Below are 27,359 nucleotides of genomic sequence, written 5' to 3'. Positions count from 1 at the left end.
TGTCATGGTTTGTTAAGCCATGGAAAGTTATTTCAAGTGTATGGGCACTCTACACTCACTGAACACTTTATTAAGAACACTATGCTAATACAGGGTAGGGTCTCCCTTTGCTCTCAAAACAGCGTCAATTCGTCGTGGCATTTATTCCCACAAGATGTTGGAAACATTGCTTCGAGATTCTGGTCCATGATGACATGATTGCATCACGCAATTCCTGCAGATTTTTTCAGGTGCACTTTCAAGCTGTGAGTCTCCCGTTCTAACAACATCCCAAAGGTGTTCTATTGGATTCAGATCCGGTGACTGGGAAGGCCACTGAAGAACACTGAACTCATTGTCATGTTCATGAACCCAGTTTGAGACGACTTTTGCTTTGTGAAATGGTGCATTATCATGCTGGAAGTAGCCATTAGAAGATGGGTACATTGTGGCCATGAAGGGAAGCACATGGTCAGCAACAATACTCAAATAGGCTGTGGCATTCAAGCGCTGATTGATGATTGGTATTAACAGGTCCGACGTTTGCCAAGAACACATTCCCCACGTCATTACACCACCTCCGCCAGCTTGGATTGTTGACAGGTGTACAAGTGTTCCTAATAAAGTCCTCGGGATCCATTACATCTTAATTGATTGATGCTTTTGAATGGTGTGTGTGTGTGTGTGTGTCTGCTTGCAAGTGTGTTTGAGCCTATCTGAAAGTCTGTGTGTGCCTGTGCCAGTGTGAGGTGTGGGTGTTTCACAGGGAGATGTCAGAGGAGACGTGGAGCTGCTGTCCTGGTTTCCACTTGGAGCTCCGCCGGCCTCCGTCCATCCGTCTGTAAGGCTGGTTCCTCAGGTCTGATGTGGAAACGGAGACACAACGACACTTTGAACCAACAACAACATGCATCTCATCCAGCTTGGGTCTAACCCTATTCTGAACATATAACCTGTTTTCACCAGCTGCTGTCATAAATAATGTCTGAACACAACCTGACAGATACAATCTTTTCACATCGCTGAGCCATTCTGCAAGGTGAGGAGCATTCTGGGATGCACGGTGCACATCCATTAAAAACATAGCACACCCATACAAATATTGTTGAATATATAATACGTTCACCTCCATAAGTGTTTGAAATATGGATGTCGGTAGAGCACACTATGTTTAGGGGCAACACCGAGATGCAATGTATGATTTGACAGTCTTGTCTTTTCTTATCTAGTTTCTTCCCAACCACACAGGCAGGCAAAAGGAAACCACCACAGCTACGCTAGCAGACACAGACAGACAGACAGAGATATCACCAGAGAGTGCTTCACTGTAGTGAGCCAGCAGGCAGAGAAAGAGATATCTGCAGAGAGGGAGATAGAGGCCGAAAACAGAGACCTGCACAGTTACCGAGGGGGGACTATGAGGGGCTCTCGTCACTGAAGCCAGAGTCGCAGAAGAGACGAGAGGAGCGCTTGCCAGAGCGAGCCGTGAAGGGCACAGCCTTTAGAGCTGAAAACCCCAGAGAGAAGGGATGGAGAGAGAGAGAGAGGAGGAAAGAGATAAAGAGTGGGAGGGAGGGAGGGAGGGGAAAGAGAGGGAGATCAAGAGAAGAGGAGGATGGCAGAAGGACAACCATGGGAAAGAAGAGAGAGTGAGACACCCAGGAGGGATTAATAGGAAGAAAGGAGGGGGGGGGGGATCACATGAAAAAGAGGGAAAAGGTAAAGAGAGTGTAGAACGGTAAAAGAGTGGAAAATGGAGGTAAACAGAGAGGATGAAAGGGTATGAGTGAGAAACAGTTTGTGGCAGAGAGAAGAGTTTGATCCAAGGGGGATGAAAGGATAGTTAATGTTCATGCAGAGTACATAATTGGTGAACGATTCATGTGGGGATAGGTATGGCATGATAATGAGAGGTTGTAACATATTTGTAAAAATGGAGGGATGACAAGGATTGAGGGGAAGAAATAGAGGAAAACAGGTTACAATGAATGTCTGCGGGGTATTGTACACAGTATGACACTACACATGGTACTGTAATCATCATACAATTTCATGTAACACTCACAAATCAATTTCTTTCAGATTTGAATTGACCATCGGTTTTATAGAATTAACACTAGAACAGCCGTGCCTTTTTTACCTACTAAAAGAGCCGCCTCGGGGGTCAAATGACAATGCTCAAGCTGCTATTTACACACAACGACCACTAGTTGGCCGCTTTACTCACAGGTCAAATGACCCCTCATGGCTGTTCTAGTGTTAAACGTACAGTCACAACCTATTTGGACACAAACAGTCATGCACATTTGTAAAGAGTATGAATGACCACTATTTGGATGACCTTTCACCCCTGACCCCTGACCCTCCATGCTGACCTGTGATGATGTCCTCGATGGCCCCGTCCTTCCCCTCGCGCACCAGGGGCGTCACCTGACGCTTCTTCAGCTCCGCTATCAGGTCCATCTGGGGCAGCTTGGGCATCATGGGTAACTGCTAAGGGGGTCAAAGGTCAGTCAAAGAATGGATGGACCTATCGCTAAGCCACGCCCCAAAATAGAAATTGTCCAATCATATCACAGCAAAAGTCACTACAGACAGAAAACTCGGACAAACAACTCGGTAATATCTGATGGTGAAAAACTTCTAGACAAAATATTCTTGTCATCTTTAAAAAAAAACATGTCTATTACTTGCTGTGGTAAATCAGAAATCTGAAATTTGCCAACTCCCGCCATTGTAAGTCATTGAATGTCATTCAGTCACGGTCGGTCAGTCAGTCACTGTCAGTGAAGCGTTGTTTGTTTGTCTGAGTTTTCAAAGGGCTTAGCGATAGGTCAAAGATAGTTTTCAAAGGCTTAGCGATAGGTCCATTACAGTGTACCGGGGCTGCCAGCTTAATCATTCCTTTGAATAAGAAAACAATGTTGTTGTTTTTTTTATTGTTGTAAGTAAGTCGTTTTGGACAAAGGCGTCTGCTAAATTGCCCTAAATGTAATGCAATGTAATGTGATGTGATTCTGCAGACACAACCCGATACCTTGTGTCCTATTGATTCAGGCTTTGGCATGGTCGACGGCACCCGTCCATCACAGTTCAGGAGGCCCTGCTTTCTCCTCTGTGCATTCTCCTGCTCAGCTTGCTACGGAGAGGATACAGAACATTTACATTTATGTAGTATAACGGTAACCAGACATCTTCTTCATCATTGTAATCTCATCCCTTGATGGCTACTGGCTTAGTTCAACTGTCTTACCCCATCAGAAATACCCGAAATAAGCTTGTTTCACTCCATTGTTTGTAAACAATGCAATTGTAAACAGACACTGTGTAGCTTCAAGACATAAAACTTCAAACGATTATACTGTATATATGTATATAATGGACGGTCAGTCCATGCATACATAGCTCTGTCAATTAAATTGAGAATCATAAAAATAAAAATAAACATCAAAGCCTTACCTTGTAGGCTTTGATGAACCTCACAAACACAGGGAAGAACATGGAGGGAGGGGTGCTTTTAGAATTCTCCCCAAAGTACTCCACTGCAGAGTCGTACACACCCTGCGAGGAGAAGAACAGTTGACTGTGACAGTTGACAGTTGAAATTCATGTTCTCCAACTGTCACATCTGGACACGTTTCAAAGCAAAAAATCATTAACGTCTACATTTGTCGATTGTAGAGTTTGCGATACGCTGCTTCTAGCTGTCTCCTATCTATTGTAGTAATCAGATTGTACAATGTAATCCAAATAATTCTGATTGTATAGAGAATACGAGGATGTACTGTAGTACTGTGATCAGGACTGTACCTGGGCAGTCTTGCCGTCTTCCACTACTGAGTCTAGCAGGTCGTTGTTGCTGGTGAGGAAGTCCCGGAGCACGGTGTTGTCTTCCTGGAGGGCATATTCTTTCCGGGTGACCCCCATGCCCCGCTCCAGGGCACGGACGTCCTGCAGGACGCTGTCCAGAGGAACTGTCGACAGAGGTGAAGGAAACGACTTGCTTTTTAGGGCAGAACAATTTCAACACTTATATATTTATATCAAATCAAATCAAATCAAGTTTTATTTGTATAGTGCATTTCACACAAGATGTCATTCAACGCGCTTCACATGATGACAGAGCAGGCAAGCAGGCAAAGGTAAAAAACCTGAAAACACTGTGCATCCAGGAAAACTCCCTTGCTGCCCTCTACTCATAGAGCGACTACTACCAGTTTGCCTACCAGCGCACAGCAGCCGCCCCCAACCCCCCCCCCCCCCCGGGGGACCCCAGCCGCCCCACACACCCGACCCGCCCCACCACCAGCACCCCCTGCCCAGCCAACCAAGCACAGACCATAAAAGCCCCGCACCAGGCTAGCCGAACCAGGTGCCCCAGCGGCGGAACAGACCAAGCACGCGAGGCGGCCAGGGACCCCCGAGGAGAGGCCCGAGGACCACCGGCACACAGCAAGCAAGCAAGGGCGAAAAACCTGGACATGTATCCAGGAAAATTCCCTGCATCTTATCAGCGTACACACTGTCCACAAATCATTTAAAATTAATGATTATATATTATATATACTGATGTTATTTTGACTTTTGATCATAACAAGCTGAGGTGATTAATAATGTATTACGCAAAAATGTATATACAAAAAGTGGAAGAGAGATTAATATAACAGCAATGTGCCATAAAAAATAGAACACTTTCAATACTGGACACAAAAAAACATCCAATATCAAGCTGTGTGTGTGTTGTGTATTCCCTCAGATTCTGCTTGTATCCAGCCAGTGTACTTACCCAGCGCAGCCTTGTCCATAAAGTGGAGCTCTGTGTGGAAGGAGTGGAGCTCAGGGTATTTCTCCTGTATTATGCCGACTATGAAGTGCAGCAGAGTCTGTTTGCGGTCGGTAGATTTGGTGTCCAAAAGCTAGTGGGAGCCAATGGGGAAAGAAGATGATCCGGTCAACGTTAGCTAACACCTTCAGATGACAGATGGCTGCACTAGTCCCTCGAGCGAATTGCTCATGGATTTCGATAAGAAAATAACGTATATTATATTGTATATATAAAATGTTAGTTAACATACATTTATATCCACCTACTACAATAAAGTACTTTGATGGTAATGACTCAAAGTCTGGAAACTCTGGGTCAGAGTGCCGCCCATGAAAGGCGCCTTATCAAATAAATGTATTATTATTATTATTATTATTATTATTATTATTATTCAATAGGCTTATACTGTAGATGCACAATATGATGTAAAACCAGTACTCAAGTTGTAAAAATCAGGGGGGATGGTGGATTTTATCATATGGGGACAATTTTAGCATCCCCACATCCCCACAGCGTCAGTGACCTGGTAAACATGTCATTGCATGTGTGCGTGCCCCCCCCCCCTCGCCCAAAGTATTTTACTCAATATGCGCAAAACTAAATGTTGAAATAGCAGTAATACCACGTTCACTGATAAAATGACATAAGGGATGGAAAGGGGGGATGGCAGTTTTAGAAGGGGGATGATTTTGACCCAACTCGAGTGCTGCTGGGTAAAACAATAGTACGATGGGCAACAATTCTGTTCTTAGTCTTGTCCTAGATCTGCATGGGCTTCCGGCAACTTCTGTGACCTCTATTATTATAACAAGTTTGTCTTGTGGTCGTCATTAGAGTTAGCTAAAGTACATACAGATTTGGGACCGGGCTACATGATGTCCCCTAGCTGATGATTTAAAAGCCTTTCATTTCCTAATTTCCTATCTAATCAATTTAAATCTTAATTGATTGGCTTGACTGATGACTTGGATAGCACAGCCAGCAACTGATTTTCCCTTAATAATAATTGGTGTTGAAAGACATCCACGTCTGGGTATTGTAAAGCAGAGGTGGATGATGCTGCTGATTGAGAGTGCCTGTCACAAGTGATTACCTCTGGACATCCCATTAAGGCGATGTGAAAGTCAGGTAATTACTGGAGATAATCAATTAGACAACATGTGAACCCCAACGGCTCTCCATGGGCCGGAGATGAGTGCATTAGTGTTGTGTGAGGGAACGGGGGAAGTACATATAACTACGTACGTCATAGCCTTGACATAAGCATTCATAATAATATGAAGTCATATTTTCATATCCTAGACTTAGTGCCCCCCCCCCCCCCAAAAAAAAGACATTAACCATAAACATTTTATCTTGTGGCTATGTGTGTACATTGTCCATTGTGATAGTCATGTGTAATGTGTGTACATGTTTGATGTATTTGACACTGCTGTATTGAATTTTTCCATCTGTACCAACAACAAATTCCACCGACCTTGGTCGTGTGGACATAAAACGATTCATTCATTTATTCATTCATTCATTCATTCATTCATTCGTTCATTCATTCATTCATTCAACAGTGTACTGTACATGTAAATATCATTTCAAGGTGCGTTCTCTCACCAAGTCCAGACTCTGCAGGCGGAACCCATAGGCCGCCCCTCTCTTGCTGCTGTTCATGTAGTTTCCAAACGCTAGGATGATCTAAGGACAGACAGCCATACCGTATTGTTGTATCAGTGTTAGACTGTAATAACTAACAAATGACACATATCCAAATCCAAACCCCTGAGTATATAAAAAGAGGAGTCTCTTACCTCCAGGATCTTCTTAAATTTATTGGAGGATTTGATTGACATCGATCCAGTAATGATGGCGTTGAGTTGCTGTTGGGAGAGGTGGGAACATCGCACATTCAAAATGACCCAGTATAGACTGAACTGTAACATTGTTTTCAATGGAGAACTTGACCTGTTTTTAACCCCGCCACCAAACCCGTGATTGCTTATCGATTGCCAAGTAATCCAGACAACTAAAAATGTAAGTGTGAAACACAATTGTGATAGAGAATTAAGTCCATATAAGCTTACCACACTCAACATCATAGATTAGGCCTAATAAATACCTTATGCAGTAAATTTACTACTAATAAGAGTATGTGAAAGCAACAAAAATAGCTAATAAAGTATTTTTTACTTAAAAATGACCGACATTTTACTGACACTGTAAATTCACCCTTTTTTTTTTTGACACAACAAAATAGGTAAATACACACGATACACATAACACAGTACACACTAATAAACGCTAACTATTTTGGGTGTTCCGCAACTGAATATGAATTTTTGAATCAAAACAAAAGGTAGTCATTCAGGTTATTTCAGTCTCATCAACATCAAGAGTACTGTGAAGTGTACTGACTGGCTGTAGCAGCTGGACCGTCTCTGGGAAGTTGCCCATGAAGGTGAGGGTGCTGATGCGCTGGCCCAGCCGCGGGATCCTCCCGAAGCGGACCATGAAGCGGTCCTCCTCGGGGAGCTCGTCCAGGGGCCTGCCCTCGCGCTCGTAGTTGTGGATGAGCTTGAGTTCGTACTCGGAGGGGATGAAGCGCTCCAGCAGCTCTAGGAAGTCCAGGCTTAGAGACTCCAGGTTATACCTGTAAAGAGAGGCAGGGTTAACACTTCATCAGCCATGGATGGGGTCATTTTGACCCCTGTGAGTAAAAAAAATGTATATCTTTGCACTCAATTAAATTTCAGGACCCTCCTTTCATGACTTTTACGAGATATGTGGCGTTCTACCACCCAGTATCCTTACATTTTCAAAATCACACCAGGATAAGCTAATATAAAGCTGTGTAGGAAGGAAGCAGGCTAATTTACAAGCGGCCAACTAGTGGTCGTTGTGTGTAAAGAGCAGCTTTGCATTGTAAAAAGGGCGAGGGGGCTCTTTTCGTAGGTAAAAAGGCACGGCTGTTCTAGTGTTAAATAAACAGGTTATACCTGTGGAGAGAGCCAGGGTTACATAAACATGTCTAAAGCCCTGAGAGGTACACTGCACTCCTCTGATAATCTGCTAAGTCAGACTCTCAGTCGATTTTTTACTGAGGCAGGAATCAATGAACATCAGCTAATCTGTCTGCTTGAATCGACCGTCGTCCTTCACCACGCCATAACATAATAATGCCTTTTTCTCTGAATAATCTTTATCATTTTAAAATATGTTTTTATCAGTCACCTTTTGTGCAATAATAAACCTCTGATATGGCTTTATGAAATGACACACAATATTATCGGTGAGATGGATGGATGATTTTGGGCATAGGGCAAAGGTCACAGATTCAGGATAATGTGTATGTGTAGTTAGCCTGCCCCGGAGCAGATTAGACCTTCAGGATTAAGTTGCTATTTACCTGTTGATATGATGCGTTTTTGTGTGACTATATATTATGCCAATTTTGTGTGCCTATCAAATATTGCAATACTCATAGTTTAACCTTAAACATACTTTAAGTGTGCCCACTCTCAGTAGTAAACAACATTCTTAGGAGCAGGCCTATACCATATCAAGTAACAGTGAGACCAGTTTAACTCTAAGGACATAGGAGCCTAACCCAGTGGTCAGCAGGGTAGAACAGCATGAACACAGGATAGAGCCATGTATGGGAACTAATGTCAGTATTGTAAGTTACGAGGTAAAGCTATTCCCTCTCTGAGAACAAGTACCGTATATAAGCTGTAACAAACATCAGTACTTTGCTCGGCACCCGCCGTAGCCAAGCTCGGCATCCCTTATGTCGCAGCCAAGCTCGGCATCTCCTATGTCGTAGCCATGCTTGAAGCTTGGACTTAACAGAGCATGCTGCCTTGGAAACATCTGTACAAGAGAATGCAACCCAGATCTCCCTAATACAATGATTACAATTCAACCTTCTCTCTGAGTCATCAATATATCATTTCCGGCCACCTGACCAAGAAAGATCTCCATATATCACCTGTCGTCTGAAAGGTAAATCACCATCATGACTTGGGTTATCCCAAGTTGGAGCTAAACGTGGTCCCTTGGTAGTACACCACCCTGGTCTTTCTATTGGGTAAACAGACGTGTTGGTCCACCAGACCTTCCAATACTCTGGGAAGGAGATTACAATGTGACAGGCAGCATGAAAGGTGTACAATAAGGGATACCACTGTCAGCAACTACTGTTGACAGGTTGCTTTGAAAAGTCTCTGGTTGTCTGAGAAAGAGAAGAGATTTTAAGACAGCCTTGCTTTATTTCGAGATTTTAATAAGTTTCGCATGTCTGCTTATTTTAATGTCCTGTTTTGGGAAGAACATAACTTTGTTTACTGTCAGTTGTATATGGTGATATTGTTTAATATATAATATTAAGATGGACAGCCCTTGTTTTATTTGAGATACATTCAAGTGTATGAGACGCATTAGGTTGGATGTGCTGTTCAGAGATGGCATATTGTGTGTTTTCACACTATATATTGAACGCGATAAAACATTAAATACATTATGTACATTCTTTTTACCAACATTTCCATTTTAGTTACATTGAAATGCCTTCGTTATACAGTATATTGTCTTGAATCTTTCAAAATTTCCCCTGAATCCACCGCATCACTGGGCTAGAGATGTCATGAAATTACCTAGACAGAATCATAATCATAATGTTCAATTCTCATATACTCAATTCTAAGATTTAATTAAATAGGATTGCCAAACTCTGATTCTCAGAAATGTTAAGAAAAACTTGGGGCCTGGACATCAATATTGTTTTATGCACATGATCAACACATGAAAAAGCACATGAACAACACATGAAGGACAGATGCGTACGTCTCTATGGCGGTGCAGATGTCGGAGGCGGCCATGCCCCCCTTGCGCAGGGTGATGGCCAGGTTCTTGGCCCTGTTGGCCTCCAGTAGCGACACTTTGCTGGGGGTCTTATGGGCGGCCTTCACCTTCAATGTCCCCACGTCTGCTGTGGCGGTCTGGGCCTTGGTCTTAAACTGCTCCCCGAAGGCGTCCATGTTGAGCTCCTAGAGCGGGAACACGGAGGACAGAGATGGAGGCAGCAGAACATCATTAGATAATACTGTATTGACAGTACTAATAACTTATTCGTATAGCGTTGCAGCTCAAAGTGCTCCAATCATTATATAATCATCATTTAATTATTCAGTCATTTAAAGGCAATATTAAAAAGATGGGTTTTTAGTCTTGACTTGAACATATTTGCATGAGGTTGCATCCCTAATGTAAACTGGCAGTGCATTCCACAATTTGGGTGCATAAAATGAGAATGCCGCCTCACCAAATCTCTTACATGTGGTACACAGAGAAAACCAGCGTCAGAAGACCTGAGAGCTCTATTGGGATGATATGCTAGCAAAAGGTCTCTCAGATATTCTGCTGCTGTGCCAGTGAGAGCTTTTCTTTTTCCAGTACTAATTAGATCCTTAGAATGAGAGAGAAAGAGAAACACAAACGATGATCGGACAGAAGTAAACATCAGTGTACTCTGGTCTCACTTCCAACACGTGCTCATCGTCTAGCTCGTTGAAGATGGTCCCCGCCACCTGGTTGGGCTTCAGGGCCTGCCAGTTGAACAGAGGCATGCGGTACTTGGTCTGGATCGGCTTCTTGTTTCTGATGCCTGAGGAACAACACAAGACACAGCTTGAACCTTAGCAGGACATTCAATTATTCATGACTATTTCTGTTCGCAAGTCCCTTTTAGCGGGCCTTTCCACCACAATACAACCTTACAAAACCACCACTACTATCACCATCACTGTAGTCCTGTTTCTGTAAAAGTAGAACTGTTTCTACTACACGAAGAGTTTGGTTGCAAAAGGCTCTATCTAATCAAATGTACTTTCAATATTAAATGATTACTGTAATACAAATCTGTTTGTTATTTTATTTGCTCAGATAATAATTCTTGAAGATGTATTAAATCTTGAAATACCATGATAATTTAATGATAAAAGTCACACAAACAACAATTTAGCAAATGCACTTTTCACATGTAAAGGTTTGGTCAGCACTGTAGCTCAAGTATCATAGGCAAGTCAGTGGTGTAAATTCTGTAAGGAATATTCAATCAGGGTTCCCACACCTTCTGAAACATCAAATTCAAGCACCTTTCAAGACTCAATTCCCTCAAATTCAAGGACCCAACGCGGCATAGTTTGAGACAGATCTAGATGAGAATGTATATAATAGGAACTATCCGCTCACAAACAATTAAAAAGACAGGCTTGAATGTGTGAACCCTAGATGGTCTCTTGCCTTCTCTACCACAGCACAGCAAAACATTACTTTGTGAAATGTGTGTAGAGAGAGAGAGAGAGAGAGAGAGAGAGAGAGAGAGAGAGAGAGAGAGAGAGAGAGAGAGAGAGAGAGGGGAATTCAAGCACTTTCAATGACCCATGTCGATTTTTTCGCAAATTCACAAACTTTCAAGGATTTCAAGGACCCATGGGAACCCTGATTCAATATTAATTTGGTGATCTGGGCAGGTGAGATTACCTGGTCTCTCCTCAGGCATGCCTCCAAACCGTAAGGACATCCCCATCCCTGGGGGAGGGGGAGGGGCACCTCCTGATAGCAGCAGGGATGGAGGAGGTGGTGGAAGAGGTGGTCCAATGGAGCCTGGAGGAGGAGGAGGAGGTGGAGGAGGTGGAGGAGGAGGTGGAGTCTGTCCTGAGGTGACTGGTAAGGGGGGTGGTGGGGGAGGAGGCGGGACTGCTGCTGAGGTGGGAGGGGCTCGAGGACTATCGACAGCTATGATTGGTTCTGGGCCTGTTGGGGAACAAAGGTGGGTGAATAGAGAAGAACATTTATTTATTAATAGTTCATTGAATTGAATATATAGTTCTACAGTATGGGAACTAAATATGACTGACCATGCATAATAACATTACTTCTGATTGTTGATTGAAGATGATTTAGGATCGAAAATTGTACGTATCCTGGTCGAATGAAGGATCCTGATTACAGTGTAATACCTTACTGTAATGATGTACGATACATGTGTAGGTCAATTAGAGGTCTGCAGATGGGTCCTAATATCTACATGTACATGCCTGCTTTTAATATATACATAATAAGCCATTTAGCTGACGCTTTTATCCAAAGCAAATTACACTGCAGTGAATGTATACGTTTTTCAGTATAACACGGTCACAGCAGGAATCGAACCCCCAACCTATGCTTTGTTAGCGTCATGCTCTACCAACTAAGCCACAGAGGACCTCATACAAGAAAACCATATGTGACACATTCTGCTTTGGTCCTCATGTCGGGATCCGATGTAATGATTTGACTTTTCTTTAGATTTTTTTTTATACATTTCTGCATTGTTGAAAATCTATGACACATCGCTAGTCAACTAACACAGATAGTTTTGTGAGCCTGCTAACAATGTAAAGTAGTGTTATAGTTAACTAGGTAGCAGTGGGGATTACTCACCCAATCCATTGTGTTGCACTATTTTGGCTTGACTAGCGAGTTTGTGTTGTGATTCGTATTTCCGTAGTTCCGTGTTTCAAAAGAAAAGTCTGAACATTTTGATTGGTTGCCGACATGCGGACCAAATGATCAGACTGTGTCACATATGAGAGGACCTCATACAAGAAAACCATATGAGAGGACCTCATACAAGAGTGTGGCGTGTGGCTGACCTTTCTGTGGCACCAGAGGGATAACAGGGACAACATGGAGGTCCAGGTGTCCGGAGGAGGTGCGCTCCATTCGGACCAGCCCCTGGTCCACCAGCCCCTGCACTTTGGTCTCCAGCTCCGACAAGGCCTGGGCAGAACAATCCCTCTCCCTCTCCCTCTCCCTCTCCCTCTCTCGCTCTATTTCCATTTCTCTCTCTCGCTGCTGTAGCACGGTGACCTTGGAACAGGACTCACGTAGACTCTCCTGTTAAACAGACATGTATAATCATTTCTTTTCAACACTTTTGAACGCTTTTCACACACATCACATTTTGATTCTCCTCCCTTCTCAAAAAACTTCGGAGGTGATTATTCAAGCAAGATTAGATCTTCTAAAAGAAAAATACAGTCAGGCCAAGTCAGGATGTAGTTGTGATTGACCGTGGCTAGATACCTTCAGGAGCTCCACGTCCTTGGTGGTCTGAATGAGCTGTTTCTCCAGCTCTGTCACCTTCTCTATGGCCTCCCTCTCACTCTCCTGCAGCTTGCTGCTTATCTGTAACACACACACGCGTGCGCGCACAGACACACACACACACACACACACACACACACACACACACACACTGAGATGAATGTGTCATTAATGTGACATCATTTGAGCTCTGTAACAGTGTGTGTGTGTGTGTGTGTGTGTGTGTGTGTGTGTGTGTGCGTGTGTGTGTCTGTGTGTGTGCGTGTGTGTGCGTGTGTGTGTGTGCGTGTGTGTGTCTGTGTGTGTGTCTGTGTGTGTGTGTGTGTGTGTGTGTGTGTGTGTATGTGTGTGTGTGTGTGTGTGCGTGTGTGCGTGCGTGCGTGCGTGCGTGCGTGCGTGCGCGTGTGTGTGTGTGTGTGTGTGTACCTGTGCATTGTGCTCCTGCAGCTCCTCCATGTGTTCCAGCAGGGTGTTCTTCATCTCCGCGTCCTCCAGCAGAGCTCCGACATCAAACACGTTGTCTAGATAGGCCTGGATCTGCACCAGCAGTCTGTCGCTCTCTGTGAACTTTAACCTCTACACGGGACAGGAAGGAACACTCGTATAACTGCATCACCTACATGATCTCACTTGTCATTAACTGGCCATGCTAGAAAGGAAGGATGTACGGTGCATTTTTGTTGCCACCTTTTAAATAAAGCCACACATAATATGTGTTCTTTGTTATTGTCCACTGCTTTTAGCATTAAATGTTAGCCAAATTAAAAAAATACTTTTGTGTAAATGTGTATCAGCTGTTATATCTTGAATAGTCATAGATCTAGGCCTAAGTACCGCTTGCATTTTGAAATGTAGGCCTATACATGACCAAATGGTGCCTATCAAAGACATTCCAGGATATTTGGTGTCTAGGTGGCGTGTCAGTGTTCAGGGTCAGAATCAAAGGGGTTTGTGTGTGATACCCCTCACTAACCTCCAGGTAGTCATCCAAGCTGTGATGTGTGAACTCGTATTGTAAATGTACTCGGAAGTTCATGTTCTCCACTGAGTGGACCACGATGTTGATGAATTGCATGCACGCCACCTGGTGGAGAGAACGGGTAAGTTACACCTCTGGAGAATCACTAAAAAATAACTCTCATCCCATCACAGTGATTTTAAATTATTACATAATTGAAAGCCGACTGTGAGTTTTAGGCAAATGTTGTCAAGTCAGTTCAGACTAAATTCAGACATTCTCTTCTTTATGCATCCCTGAAGAGGCTGTATATCTATGTGATTATAACATTTTGAGGGTCACTTACCATGAAGTCGATGTTGTTGTCTTCATTGCAGAAGAACTCCATGAGCTTCTCAAAGCGACTCTTCTCTCCACATACCTGATGATAGAGACATACAGAACTGGTCTGAATACCCCTATTCTCAAACTCTGACGGGCAAGCATGTTTATTTTCCAGCCTTTTGCAAATTGCCTTCGTCTACAAAGTCCCTTCACATCTAGAATCATCAGCTAGAGACAAGGTGGAAGGAGTGATGGTGTTGTTTTCAGATTGGGTAAATGTTATCTAGCACTGCAATATGTCAGCACCACAACTATGCACAAGGTGGCAGTATATCCTGTAAATACAGCTGCCACTACTAACAGCCTTTCTATGCCCCATTCTGTCTCCAACAAACATGTCTTCTGACTTTACAATAGGTAAAGATAAACATTCAACTGAAGAAAATGTGTTTTGGAATGGTTCATTCATCACTCTCTGTACTAACGCCTGTCATTTGACAAAGAAGAGCTAGATTATTAGTAAAAGTGGTCTATTACCAAGTCACTGCAGGGAGATCTGAGTCTATCTACTGTTCTCCAGGCATCCATGTACATTCAATCTCATTACAGGCACCAGCATCTCAGCACCTGTACTCCACCCTACTTAACTCTGCTCTACTCTACTCTATTCTATGTATAATGCACAGAAGAGCAAGCAAATAAATTAAAGCCTGCAAGTTTTCATATTTCAAATGACTTCCACACTGCAAAACATTGGTTCAGTCACTCCTACACTCCATCGACTACACTACATGTATTTGTCGCTGCGTGTGTCTGTGTGATGTATCTTAAAGGGTTAATGCTACCTGCCTCCCTCCCCCCCAGCCCACTCATGTCCACTAAATAATGCAGCACTCCAACCTGCCCGTCCTCCCTACCCAAACAATGCCCACGCTCTGCCACCGTGGGACACATGAGCCGGGACTTGGCTCCCCGCCTACCCAGCCTCTACTCCACTCCTCCTCCACCATGTGCTCTCATCCCTCCCTCCATCTCTCAGGCGCACACACACACAGACTCTGAGCCGTACCACAACAAGTGCCACTCACTGTGCCACTTGTGACACTAGCTTGGTAACTGATTCCAGCTAGCCACAGCTTGAGTTGGCAGGGCAGCATTAGCAGGGCTTTTAGCGCCTATGTAGTCTGCCACTTTCTGAAAACCCTGTGAGCATCAATGGATTGATTTAAATATAAATACTTTATTCTGTGGATTTTATATATTTTAGTTTATTTAGGGTTAGGGTATAGATTTTTAAGTATACTTTTATCCTCTTATAATCCAGTATGAAGTAAACTTGTGTGTTTTATTTGTATAGTATAGTATAGTATAGTGGATAGTGTACATAGCCTTTATTTATGTAAACCAGCTCTTTTCCCTTCTTGTTTTTAGTTTTTTTCCTAGCACCAGGGGAGCCCCCCCCCTCCCAAATGTCGTTGTATGGTACCTGTACTATATCAATGACAATAAAGACCATTCATTCATCATCATTCAACTTCTGTAGGCACAAGCCACTACCAAACTGAAGTCAATAGCTAACTGGTACACTGCACGGTAGGTAACGCTAAAACCTTGAAACATTTTGTGTCAATCGTTCATTTGCTTGTATCCCTCTCTTTATTCTTTCTCTGGAGACAGCCCTACGTATGCAGGTCACATGTTCAGACCACAACAATGTGAAGAGACGCCAGGCTACTATGCTACAGTAGCATTCTGAGACTCTCTTCTATGTAACTAGAATGTGTGCAGGTGACACAGCTCTAGACGCCATCATTGATGAATAGTCCCATTCAATTATTTACTACTTTTATCTACCAGCATTTGAAAGAGTGTTGAAAGCCGTAATCCCCTCCAGCTTTAAATATTTCAAAACATTGTGTCCATTGTTTAGCCGATGCCTATTTGGGAGTGTCATCTTACAGGGCTTAGAAAAAAGTCAGTTACGGTACTGCCTGAAAGTAATCAACACTGAAACTTCTGAAACAGCCAAAATGGAATATCTTGTTTTGGTCTCTACACTCCCAAAAATGTGGAGTTTAAATCAAACAATTAGGTTAGCTCACTATTGCTTTCTTTCCTTTTTAATGAAGGAATCCAAACTGTTGATTTTATGAATCAGGGCTAGAGCCATCACCAAATACCAGTGGGGTCACTGGGACAAGGCCTAGCTGACCCTCTGACCCTCTGTCAGTGTCCATACAGCTAACAATACCCTGGTCTCCACCATACCGTCTGGCTAGCCCCTAGCCACAGGAGTCTATCTTTGCCGGCGACAGTTGCTGCCTTGCAGACAGTGCTGAGAGATCTGAGGAAAAGATCAACTGTCACGTCAAGACAAATGTTCTGAATAGTTCTGCTGCCTGGGTGCCAACTGCCCTAACAGCTGCCAGGGGGTAAGTGGGTGAGGGAGTTACCCCCCAAAGGAATTACGAGAGGTGTTCCAGCCTGGAGCACACCACCATACATATTGAGCATATTGCACACTTAGACAAGATGACTAAGAGAATGTCAGATAGGGGTTGAAAGGTTGACGTCGGAGTATTAGACTGTTCACAGTACCAGTGGTGGTCATCTGCGAAAAACAAGCTAAAGGCTGATCGGTCAGAAATGGTGACAGCTAGCTACACAAGCTAAGAGTATAGCTTACGCCTGGCAGACACCGATGTGATTTCAGCCACGAATCAGCCACGAGCCAACACACAACAGAATGTTCTCACAACACAATTTACATATCGGTTGACGTGTATAAACGTGTTTCATCTGCGATGAACTTGACGCCTTGATTTGCATAGTCTGATTTAGTCAATGGCATGAAGAGAAGGAACGATCGCGTCTGCTTTGAATTCTGACATTCCAGAATTTACTGGCCGTGGCTCTATTTGTTCATGTAGGCTGAGAGTTGCTCGGAGGCGATACAGGAGCCTCGACGTAAGTTATGGGACAGAGAAGCACATTTTCTTCCTTAGGTTCCACACTCCAAAAGTCTGGATTTTTAAACGATTCAAAAACAATTAAAGTATAGTTAAAGTAGAGATTCTCTCAGCTTTTATTTGATGTGTACAAAATGTGTAGGCCTACATATTGGTTTCACCATTCAGAAATAACAACACTTTTTTATGCATAGTCCCCTTATTTCAGGGTACCCAAAAGTAATGGGCTTGACTGGTGTTACTGGTAAATCAGGTGTGTTCCATCACATCATTTGACATAAGAGAGCTGTCTCGGATGTTTAATATTGATTCTAATCTTTGTGTTTGCCTTAGGAGGTTTGCCTTAGGAGGTTTGCCTTAGGAGTTTTGCCTTAGGAGGTAGGCGTGAATGCGTCAGACAGTACCATCCGTTGAATGCGTCACCAGCTGTACTACCAGCTCAGTGGCCTTGCGGTTAGACTGTCCGCCCTGAGATTAGGAGGGCCTGAGTTCGATCCCTGGCCGAGTCATACCAAAAGACTATACAAACGGTACCCGATGCCTCCCTGCTCGGCACTCAGCATTAAGGGTTGGATTGGGGTAAGACCCTGCGACATACCAGCGTCATGTCCAGGGGGGTGTACTTGTACATTAAGCCGCCTCACGCTACGGAAACAGGAGATAGGCTCCTGTCGCCTCAGGGCCGTTAGGCTCGGGAACCGTCAGTTCTCAAGGCTTTCTTTACTGTACGACAGAGGCTTCACTGCCTCACCTTAGTGACTTAGACTTGTTGAAGACAAGCTAATTTGAATATGTATTGACTCAAGACATTTCAGCTTTTCATTTTTAACACTAGAACAGCCGTGCCTTATTACCTACTAAAAGAGTCGACTCTTTTACAATGCTAACCTGCTATTTACACACAACGACCACTAGTTGGCCGCTTGTAAATTGGCCTGCTTCCTACACAGAAAAACTGCAAAATAGCTTCATACTAGCTTATCCTGATGAAAATGTAAGGATACTGGGTGGTAGAACGCACATATCTAGGAAAAGTCAGGAAAGGAGGGTCCTGAATTGTTATCGAGTGCAAAGATATAACGTGTTTTTTTACTCACATGGCTGAATAAGTGTTAATTAACTAGTAAAAATATATATATTTTCACTTTGACATAGTCACAAGTTTGTGTAGATCAGTGACAAAAAAAGCATCCATTAAATCCATTTTAAAGTCAGGTTGGAACACAACAACATGTGGGAAAAGTCCAGAGGGGTGAATACTTACTGAAGGCACAATATGTATAGGCTAATTGTAGATGGGGAAAGTGGGAGGCTCTCTAAGTCATGTAATGCTAATAATATTATATATATATAATATATCATACTGAGAGGATTCAGATACAGCGAGACGTGATTGGCTGAACACAGAGGGAACAGCGTTGTCATAGAGACCCTTCAGACCTCTTTGAAGTTGTCGAAGGCAGAGAGGATGATGTCATGGCCCCCCCTCACCAGACACACGGCAGCCAGCAGCTCTAGCACCAAGGCCTTGGTCCTGGGGGGTAGAACGGTACATCACACACCTGTACAAGTGTACATGCCTGTGTACTGTATAAACACACACTCAACACACTCATGCACGCATACACTCTGACACACAGCTGACAACAGCATACAGTACTCCTACTCCCTCACTCAAACACTCTGTCGTGCACAAAAACACACTCGCACAAACACACACACACTTACACACTTACACACACACACACACACACACACTCACGTGAAAACGCATACACACACACACACACACACACACACACACACACACACACACACTCAACACACTCATGCACGCACACACTCTGACACACAGCTGACAATAGCATACAGTACACCTCATAATCCCTCACTCAATCAATCTGTCACAAAAACACACTCGCACAAACACACACACACACACACACATGAAAACACACACGTGAAAACACACACACACAGTGCTGTCCTCACCTGGGGTTTTTGTTGTTGAGACTGAGAGTGATCTCATTCACGCAGGAGGGGTGGATCATTACCAGGTTGAACCCAGACTACGACACAAGAGTCGGACGTCAATCACATCATACACAATCACATCATACACAATCACATCATACACTCTCTCTCTACTGGCACTAAGCCTGGTGCACACAGCATGAAAAGACGGGTTCCTGGGATAATACTAAATGTGGCACCAAGCCTTTCAATGCCTGATCATTCCTGTGTAAGTGTAAGTGAGAGTTTACATCTACTTGACAGTCATCTCATAGAGCCTTGCATAATAATAATAATAATAATAATAAAGTTTATTTGTATAGCACGTTTCCTGCAAAATGTTGCAGCTCAAAGTGCTTTAATATATAGGTCTATAGTGAAATTGACTCATGGCATAATTCATTTACGGAGCACCTATGCAGGCCATATAAACAGATTTATAAAGGCGTCGTTTAAGCGTTGTAATTCATTTTAAAGTGGGACCAATATGTACAGTATGCTCCGGGGAATGGTGACCCTGTTACAGAAATGTATACCCTTTTTTTTAAAGTAGTTTTTTCTGAGTGGGGCACTCATATGTTTCATTTTATTAGACAGATATAGTGAAGACAGACAGGAAAGTAAGAAGGGAGAGAGGGCATGTCAGCAGGGCATGGGCTGGATTCGAACCCATGTCGACATGGGCATATGTGTGCACTGTTGACCGCGGTGCTAGACCACTGGACCACCCCAGGCCACACAGTGATGTATACCTGGTAGTTCATGATGGCCCGTAGGCACATGACGCAGAGGTGGACGTCGTCTTTCTGACTGACTATGCGTGAGTTCCTCAACGCTTTCCTGTTGTGGAGAGAGTTGAATCTGCCAGGGGAGAGATGTGCGCCTGTTATTAACATGTTATTAACTCATTAACCCATAACATTATAACATTTTGTACATAATGTCATTGCTGTTGGAGGACATTTTCATCGTATTTCTTTATGGTTATAGAGTCGTAGGTAAGACTAAACCAACCGTTAAAGACGTAGATTATGGCCTGTGTAACAATGTATTATTAGAGTGTAACAATGTCTGGTATATGGCAGAAATGTCAAAATTGCTGTCTGAGAGAGAGAGAGAGAGAGAGAGAGAGAGAGAGAGAGAGAGAGAGAGAGAGAGAGAGAGAGAGGGAGGGAGAGGGGGTGGGAGAGAAAGAGGGAGAGGGGGTGGGAGAGAAAGAGGGAGAGTGGGTGGGAGAGAGAGAGAGAGTGAGAGAGAGAGAGAGGGAGGGAGAGGGAGAGGAGGTGGGAGAGAGAGAGTGAGAGAGGGAGAGGGAGGGAGAGGGAGAGGGAGAGAAAGAGGGAGAGGGGGTGGGAGAGAGAGAGGGGAGGGAGGGAGGGAGGGAGGGAGAGGGAGAGAAAGAGAAAGAGGGAGAGCGGGTGGGAGAGAGAGAGAGAGAGGGCGAGGGAGAGGGAGAAAAACAGTGAGAGAGAGAGAGAGAGAGAGAAGCAGGGGCAAATAGAGGTGCAAGAACAGTGACAGATGAAGCCGTAGGGGGTGAGGAATGGGACATAGTTAGACACTGTTGTGAGGCATCGATGACACTGGGCCAAACTGGACCTTCCCTGTAGTCTGATGACCGCTTGGAATGTCAGACGTTAGTCAGACGTTTCTCAAATTACATCATCCTCCCCCCCCCCACACACACACACACATGCAGACAATTGATGTGTGATAGGTCAGCCCTGTATCATAACCTGCTGCATGTGCAATTATGTTCAAGCACTTTTCCTATTCGTAACATAATGAGCCGTTATTCTCATAGCTATTGATTCTAAGAGTGTAGGCGGAGAGAAATAGTTGGAAGGAGTCCAAAGATGCAGGGGTCTAGAGTGGGGGACCAGAGTCCCACTTCCTCTATCAGAACAAACGAATGAATATGTATCAGAGCATTGACCAGTGTCTCTGCATCCCAGGATAATGTGGGTACAAACCCAGGCCTTCTGTACTGTATGTCTCCCAGGCAAATACTGTTACAGTAAGTGTGTGTGTGTGTATGTGTGTGTGTGTGTGTGTGTGTGTGTGTGTGTGTGTGTATCGGTGTCCCTGCCACTCTATTGATCCAGCAGTGACGTCAATCCCAGTGATCTATCTACATCCACATCAACTCTCATGGGGGAGAGGACAGTTTGTGTGTGTGTGTGTGTGTGTGTGTGTGTGTGTGCGCGCACGTGTGTGTGCGTGTGTGTGTATGTGTGTGTGTGCGCGCACGTGTGTGTGTGTGTGTGCGCGTGTGCACGTGTGTGTGTGTGTGTGTGTTTGTGTGTGCGCGCACACGTGTGTGTGGGTGTAGCCGATAGCTGTCACCTTCCCCTTCCGTGCATGTAAATGCTCCATGACATGGTAGAGAACAGACCTATAAGAACAGTAAGTCCTCGGTCCGATCAAAAGGTCTGCACCTCACACACTCACACACTCACCAGCACCATACCTCTTACCAGTACTAGTAAGGATCTACTGAGGAGGGGGGGGCACTCACCTCACAGTCAGGGCGCGGGCAGCCTTGGAGGCACCGTGGGTGGGTGAGCTGCTGGCGCTCCTGGTGAGGTCCTCCACAGACTTCTCTAGGGGTTTCCCTCTGTCTGGAGGCGGTGTGCCGTTATCCAAGCTGTCCATGTCATAGCTGTAGATAGTAGTTGTTAAAATGCAGCCAATAAAATGTTTCTAGTCACTGGACAGATAAATGCAATGTTAGAGGTGGAGAACTGAATAACCACAGCCGTGCCTTTTTTACCTACTAAAAGAGGGGGTCAACGACCACTGCCCCGTAGTCTGGTCTTTCAGTGTAATTGGCTTATAAAGGTAGATATGAGAGGTGTTTATATCGGCCCAGGAGTTAGGGACTCACCTGAGAGCACACTGGGCGAAGGACAGGTAGTCGACCAGAACATCCAGACCACTGTTCTCCTCACTGAGGAACTCCTGCGCCCAGCTGAGAGGGAGGGAAGAAGAACATTCCAGAGACCCAACACACACTGCAGAAGAACCACGTACACTATAGTCTTATACTCCACACTAATCACTTGGACTTAACGTTAAACTAGACGTTCCTACCAAAAGACCCAAACATAACCACCACCACCAGACATTGCAACAACACCACATGCAACCAAATACAACAGTGGAGTTTAACAACAGTCTTCACAACAACCATTGGACGGTAAGACACAAACATCACATACTGTACTGGCCAACAACGACTGATAATCTTACTGGACTCAGCAATAACAAATAATAATGATGAAAATAATGACTCACACAAACAAACACAAACACAGAAAACAAAACAAAACAAACGCAAAGACTTTAGTCATAAAGTGCCCATGGCACTACATTATAATGTGTATAACGTGAAGCCTCCGACAGTTCATTGGCTGTCTCACTGGAATTATCAGTCTGTGCAATCAACTACCGTAATAGCGACTGGACGGAGTGCTGGTGAAAGCAGAAAGTGCAGAAAGTGATTACGCTGCAGTAATAGATGGAGAGGGATTGTGGCTCAGGGGTCGGACCTCACCCGATATGATTGGTCCGCAGGGAGATCTCCAGTTCTCTGAGGACCTGAGTGGACTCCTGGGCCCGCCTCTTAAACTGCCAGAACACACACACAAGACACACAAGGTCATCGTCACTGACAAGGATGTAAAGGAATGTTTAATGCTGCAGAATATCAAGAAGAATCGTGTTTTTTTGGACGAGCAATTGTTTTTAGGTTTTACTTTTGACTATGTAGGACACATACATATACCAGGTGCAATACAATAGATGAGTCACAATGACAAATTGTTATAAAATTACACATTTCAGATTTGCAGTTATAAACAGCAAGTTGTGTGCACAACTCCTATCAATTCAAGTATAGACATACTGTATATACAATTACAAATACAAACAAATATTGCTGTTTTACATTTTTAATTAACTTCATTCATTCACTTATTCAAATCAGATCACAGATTTTCTATAGCTGTTTATAGTTCTGTCCCATTTGCCAACATCTATAGTTCTGCCATAATGTGTGTAGTTTATGAGGGTCTCAATTCATCCATTTATCACTGTCTTTCAGCTGTCAGTCTTGCCAAAAATTTGGATTTTAGAAGCCTGATTTAAAGTGTTTACTGATCAGCGAGTAGAAGCACATTCATTTTAAAAGCATTATTCAGTGTAAATACAACATGTTCTCCATACAGAATACATGCATTTCCAACATGTGATTCCATGTGATTATGTTGTTTCCATACATTGAGACCCCACTCACTATGAAGCACATATAATACCGTAGTTCTGTGTCTCAGAGATGGGACCATGATGGCTACTGTAATCATACTGTACCTTGCGACTAACTCCTCCCTGGTCCAGGTAACCTTTGAGCTTCAGCAAGTAAGCAGAGGGAGGATTCTTCACTTGGAACCGTTCCTACAGGAGAAAGAACACGCACACACACACACACACACACACACACACACACACACACACACACACACACACAAACTCACCTAATTACATTTGATTGTATTGGATGCTGTGGAGGAGGCAGGGGCTAGAGCTGAGACTCAATGATTACATGGCATCTTTAATGCAAATATAACTGATCTGCAAGGGGTCATCTCTTCAGGTTACACCTTAACTGCTCCTCCTGAGACATCTACTACCCCCCAGCACTGCGTCTCCTGAGACACACGCTTTTCCCCTTTACTGTGTCCCCTAAGACTTCTACTGCCCCCCTTGTAGTGTTTCTCTGTTCTCCAGTGTCTATATATATTTTTAAAAATAAACAAAATAAAAAAACGTTTTCCTTCTATCACTGAGAGTGCCAATGGCCCCAGGGCCTGAGCTAGATTACTCTTCCTGCTACGACTGGTGGATTGATGATTTACTTGCTTAGTGAAATGCACTGATTGTAAGTCGCTTTGGAATAAGAAAATAAAAAAATCAATCTCAAAATCAATCAACCAATCAATAGAATCAATCTTTGTACACTTGATCCTGCTGTTATCTCAAACAAGCTGGTTTATACTACTGTACATCAGTGTCCTGCACATGTTTTCAGTAATAAACTATCAACATGTATCAATGTATACTGGTAAGTGTACAAAGAAAGAAAGTCATGTTGGACAGAAGTCATTCAGGTACTGTGTGTTGACTGAAAAGAAAATCCCCACATTGCTGCTTCAAAACACCTCACTTTGATAAGCGGCTCAACCGGCGTTGACAACGATCCTATTACAAATGTAACACGAGGCCTGCACTGCACACAGCATCTCAATAGAAATGAGCATTAGCATTGGTCGTGTGAGGTGACCAGACACAAGATGTCATTACAGGACATTGTTGTGCTGGGACAGGTGTCCTCTATGTCACTTCGAGCCACAGGAAGTTATCTGCCTTGTCACTGTTGCCACAGCAACATGCCATATATATTATTGATGAGGTTCCCAGCAGGATGCTGTGTGTGTGTGTGTGTGTGTGTGTATGTGTGTGTGTGTGTGTGTGTGTGTGTGTGTGTGTGTACAAAGCTCCAAGGATGCATACTGTACAGTATCAATCATGAGGTTATCTTGCTGCTATGGTTTTTCTGTAACTTACAATAGTAGTACATGGAGCAGGCAAGGCTCGTTTAACCAAGGTTTCTGCCTACGAGAGGTGATCCCCGACACACTTAAAGTTCATGGTGTGTGCCCTCATTATATTTCGACAATGACAACACGTAGGCCTAGATATCTAAATCTAATAATTATAATTTGTCTCCATCAAGAATCTTGGTGGTTTTATTTTCCTTGATATAGGCCTACTCATTTTGTGGTGAGTAAAATACTGTTATTCTATGGAACAGGAAGGAGTTATGTCTCCATCGTATCTCTGAACCACCGGAGCAACAGGGGTGAAATTGAGAGTGAGAGGGCGGGATGCTGTCGCAGATTTTCAGTCGTCTGTCTGTAACATGTTTCTACTATACAATATGTGTGATACATCTCAGTTGCAGAAATGCTTTTGTGAAACAAAAACAAAAACAAAAACAAAAACACTCACCTGATCACAGACAAGTTCCCACTTCTTATCGTTGTCATACTGACAGAGGAGCTTCACCTTGTCTGGAGGCAGATTCATGGAGTTCTACAGAGAGAGACAAAGAAGAGAGAGAGAGAGAGAGAGAGAGAGAGAGAGAGAGAGAGGGGAGGAGGGAGAAAGAGAGAGAGAGACAGAGACAGAGAGAGGGGGGGGAGGGAGAGAGAGAGAATGAGAGAGAGAGAGAGAGAAAGAGAGAGGGAGGGAGGGAGAGAGAGAGAAAGAGAGAGGGAGGGAGGAGGAGGGAGGGAGAGAGGAAGAGAGAGGGAGGAGGAGAGAGAGAGAGTGAGAAGAGAGAGAGAGAGTGAGAGAGAGAGAGAGAAAGAGAGAGGGAGAGAGACAGAGAGAGGGAGGGAGAGAGAGAGAGGGAGGGAGAGAGAGAGAGAGAGAGAGAGGGAGGGAGAGACAGAGACAGAGACAGAGACAGAGAGAGGGAGGGAGAGAGAGAGAGAGAGAATAATTATATAAGGTTTGTTATGGAAGTAGCTGAGTCTGGCTTTTAGAAAATGTAATATGGCAATATGGCATGTTTAAACAGATAAGTGATGACAAATTACATTCAATTGCAAAGGGAACAGTGGAGATCATGAAAATGTGTGTGGTTTTAATGTGAGAGTCGAGAAAAGCTAGACCCGTTTCATAAGAGGAAATCATGGTTTATCTTTAAGACCTGAGTGGACTTTTCTGACAACACACACATTTCTGGTTCACCTCTATGATGGATAACTCAATAATCAGTAAACGTAATACCGCTGTGGAATGCTCTCCCCGACCACCTAAGGGCACCACAGACCGTGGGATGCTTTTAAACGAGGCCTTAAAACCTACCTTTTTAATAGAGCCTTTTATTTAAAATCTCACCTCATTGTCAGTATTGTTCTTTTTGTTTTGTTTTTGTTTACCAATTTTTTTACACCTTGCTGTTTTTTTTATCCTTAGCACTTTCTTGTATTTTAATCTGTAGCACTTGAGAGACGTGCATTACAAATAAAATGTATTATTATTATTATTATTATTATTTACAATACTGCAAATCATATATACATTACATACATATTTGTGTCACCTGAGAACCCTATGAGTCATGAGCAGGCCCTAGAAATAGCCACACAATGTCCCCTCAATGCACAACACAACGCGCCAGTTGCTATGATGGGCAGTTCAATAATGCATTATGCTCTGTCAGTGATTTCATTAAGTGTCACTCAGAAAGGACAATCCTGCCCTATACAATCACCGCTATGACTCAGTGGTCAAGTTCACAACTGCTCACATTACTGCTGACACATTGGGTTCCTATTATACTGTGTCATGGGTAAAACAAGGAAACATGTGTTGCCATAGAAGCAGGGGAGAACCTTATAGACATTTTTTTTTTCTACATGATTTGACACAAAATATATAAAAATATTCCAGGACAATTACATTGTATCTATGTGGAAAACTGTTAATAAACTAAAATGTTCTAATAATAATCAACATACTCATTATGTTATCTTGTATTCAACCCACTTAAAACCAAAATCTAACAGCAGTCGTTGTTTATCATACTGTATACTTGCAAAAAACACAATGTGTCAGTAATTATTTAATTATCTACTGTAAATACATGTGTTAGACTTGTTAAGGATTTGTAATAATAAAGGACCTATGCTCTATTACAACAACAACAACAATTATTGAATGATTTGTAAACTGTTTAACAAAAGGTTAAAAACCTCTCCAATAATTACTTACTTTAAGGACACTTTATTATTAGGAACCTGTACACCTTCTTATTCATTCCGGTAGTGTAATGCTGTAGGGAATGTTTTCTTGGCACACTTTGGGACCCGTTAAATACCAATCAATCATTACTTGAATGCCACAGCCTATTGTTGCAGATGTCTATCTGTAGCCATAAAAAGCCACAGTCATGACTGACTTGCTTTACTGACGACAAACAGCAACAGGATTAACAACGTTTTAGGCGGTTAGACAAGGTCAACTTCAAAGGCAGCTCCTGAAGGAGCTGTTGTTCACTACAGTTACCGTCGATCTCAAGACT

The 27,359-nt window shown here is 43.4% G+C and overlaps 1 protein-coding gene across 1 annotated transcript in view; it reads right to left on the bottom strand.

The window, feature by feature from the left end:
* Window positions 1–739: 739 nt before the first annotated feature.
* The window catches only part of fmnl1b (formin-like 1b), a gene marked incomplete at both ends in the record, with an annotated part of 40,644 nt that continues 14,024 nt past the window's right edge, over window positions 740–27,359 (bottom strand). Inside the window, 24 exons of the mRNA XM_080541933.1 lie at window positions 740–840; window positions 2,355–2,472; window positions 3,017–3,118; window positions 3,439–3,540; window positions 3,790–3,953; window positions 4,766–4,895; window positions 6,413–6,493; window positions 6,607–6,675; window positions 7,211–7,445; window positions 9,638–9,840; window positions 10,333–10,457; window positions 12,490–12,733; window positions 12,923–13,024; window positions 13,370–13,519; window positions 13,917–14,027; window positions 14,248–14,322; window positions 18,635–18,728; window positions 19,187–19,263; window positions 19,960–20,068; window positions 21,726–21,869; window positions 22,095–22,178; window positions 22,764–22,837; window positions 23,579–23,662; window positions 25,277–25,360. Coding sequence (XP_080398059.1) covers window positions 740–840; window positions 2,355–2,472; window positions 3,017–3,118; window positions 3,439–3,540; window positions 3,790–3,953; window positions 4,766–4,895; window positions 6,413–6,493; window positions 6,607–6,675; window positions 7,211–7,445; window positions 9,638–9,840; window positions 10,333–10,457; window positions 12,490–12,733; window positions 12,923–13,024; window positions 13,370–13,519; window positions 13,917–14,027; window positions 14,248–14,322; window positions 18,635–18,728; window positions 19,187–19,263; window positions 19,960–20,068; window positions 21,726–21,869; window positions 22,095–22,178; window positions 22,764–22,837; window positions 23,579–23,662; window positions 25,277–25,360 — 2,862 coding nt within the window. The remainder of the gene's footprint in view (window positions 841–2,354; window positions 2,473–3,016; window positions 3,119–3,438; window positions 3,541–3,789; window positions 3,954–4,765; window positions 4,896–6,412; window positions 6,494–6,606; window positions 6,676–7,210; window positions 7,446–9,637; window positions 9,841–10,332; window positions 10,458–12,489; window positions 12,734–12,922; window positions 13,025–13,369; window positions 13,520–13,916; window positions 14,028–14,247; window positions 14,323–18,634; window positions 18,729–19,186; window positions 19,264–19,959; window positions 20,069–21,725; window positions 21,870–22,094; window positions 22,179–22,763; window positions 22,838–23,578; window positions 23,663–25,276; window positions 25,361–27,359) is intronic.

This window comes from Nansenia antarctica (assembly GCF_963989245.1).
Source record: "Nansenia antarctica genome assembly, chromosome: 11".
In the NCBI taxonomy this organism is placed as follows: domain Eukaryota; kingdom Metazoa; phylum Chordata; class Actinopteri; order Argentiniformes; family Microstomatidae; genus Nansenia; species Nansenia antarctica.
The sequence above is the reverse complement of the archived record's forward strand: the minus strand, read 5'-3'. Positions and strand labels throughout refer to the sequence as shown.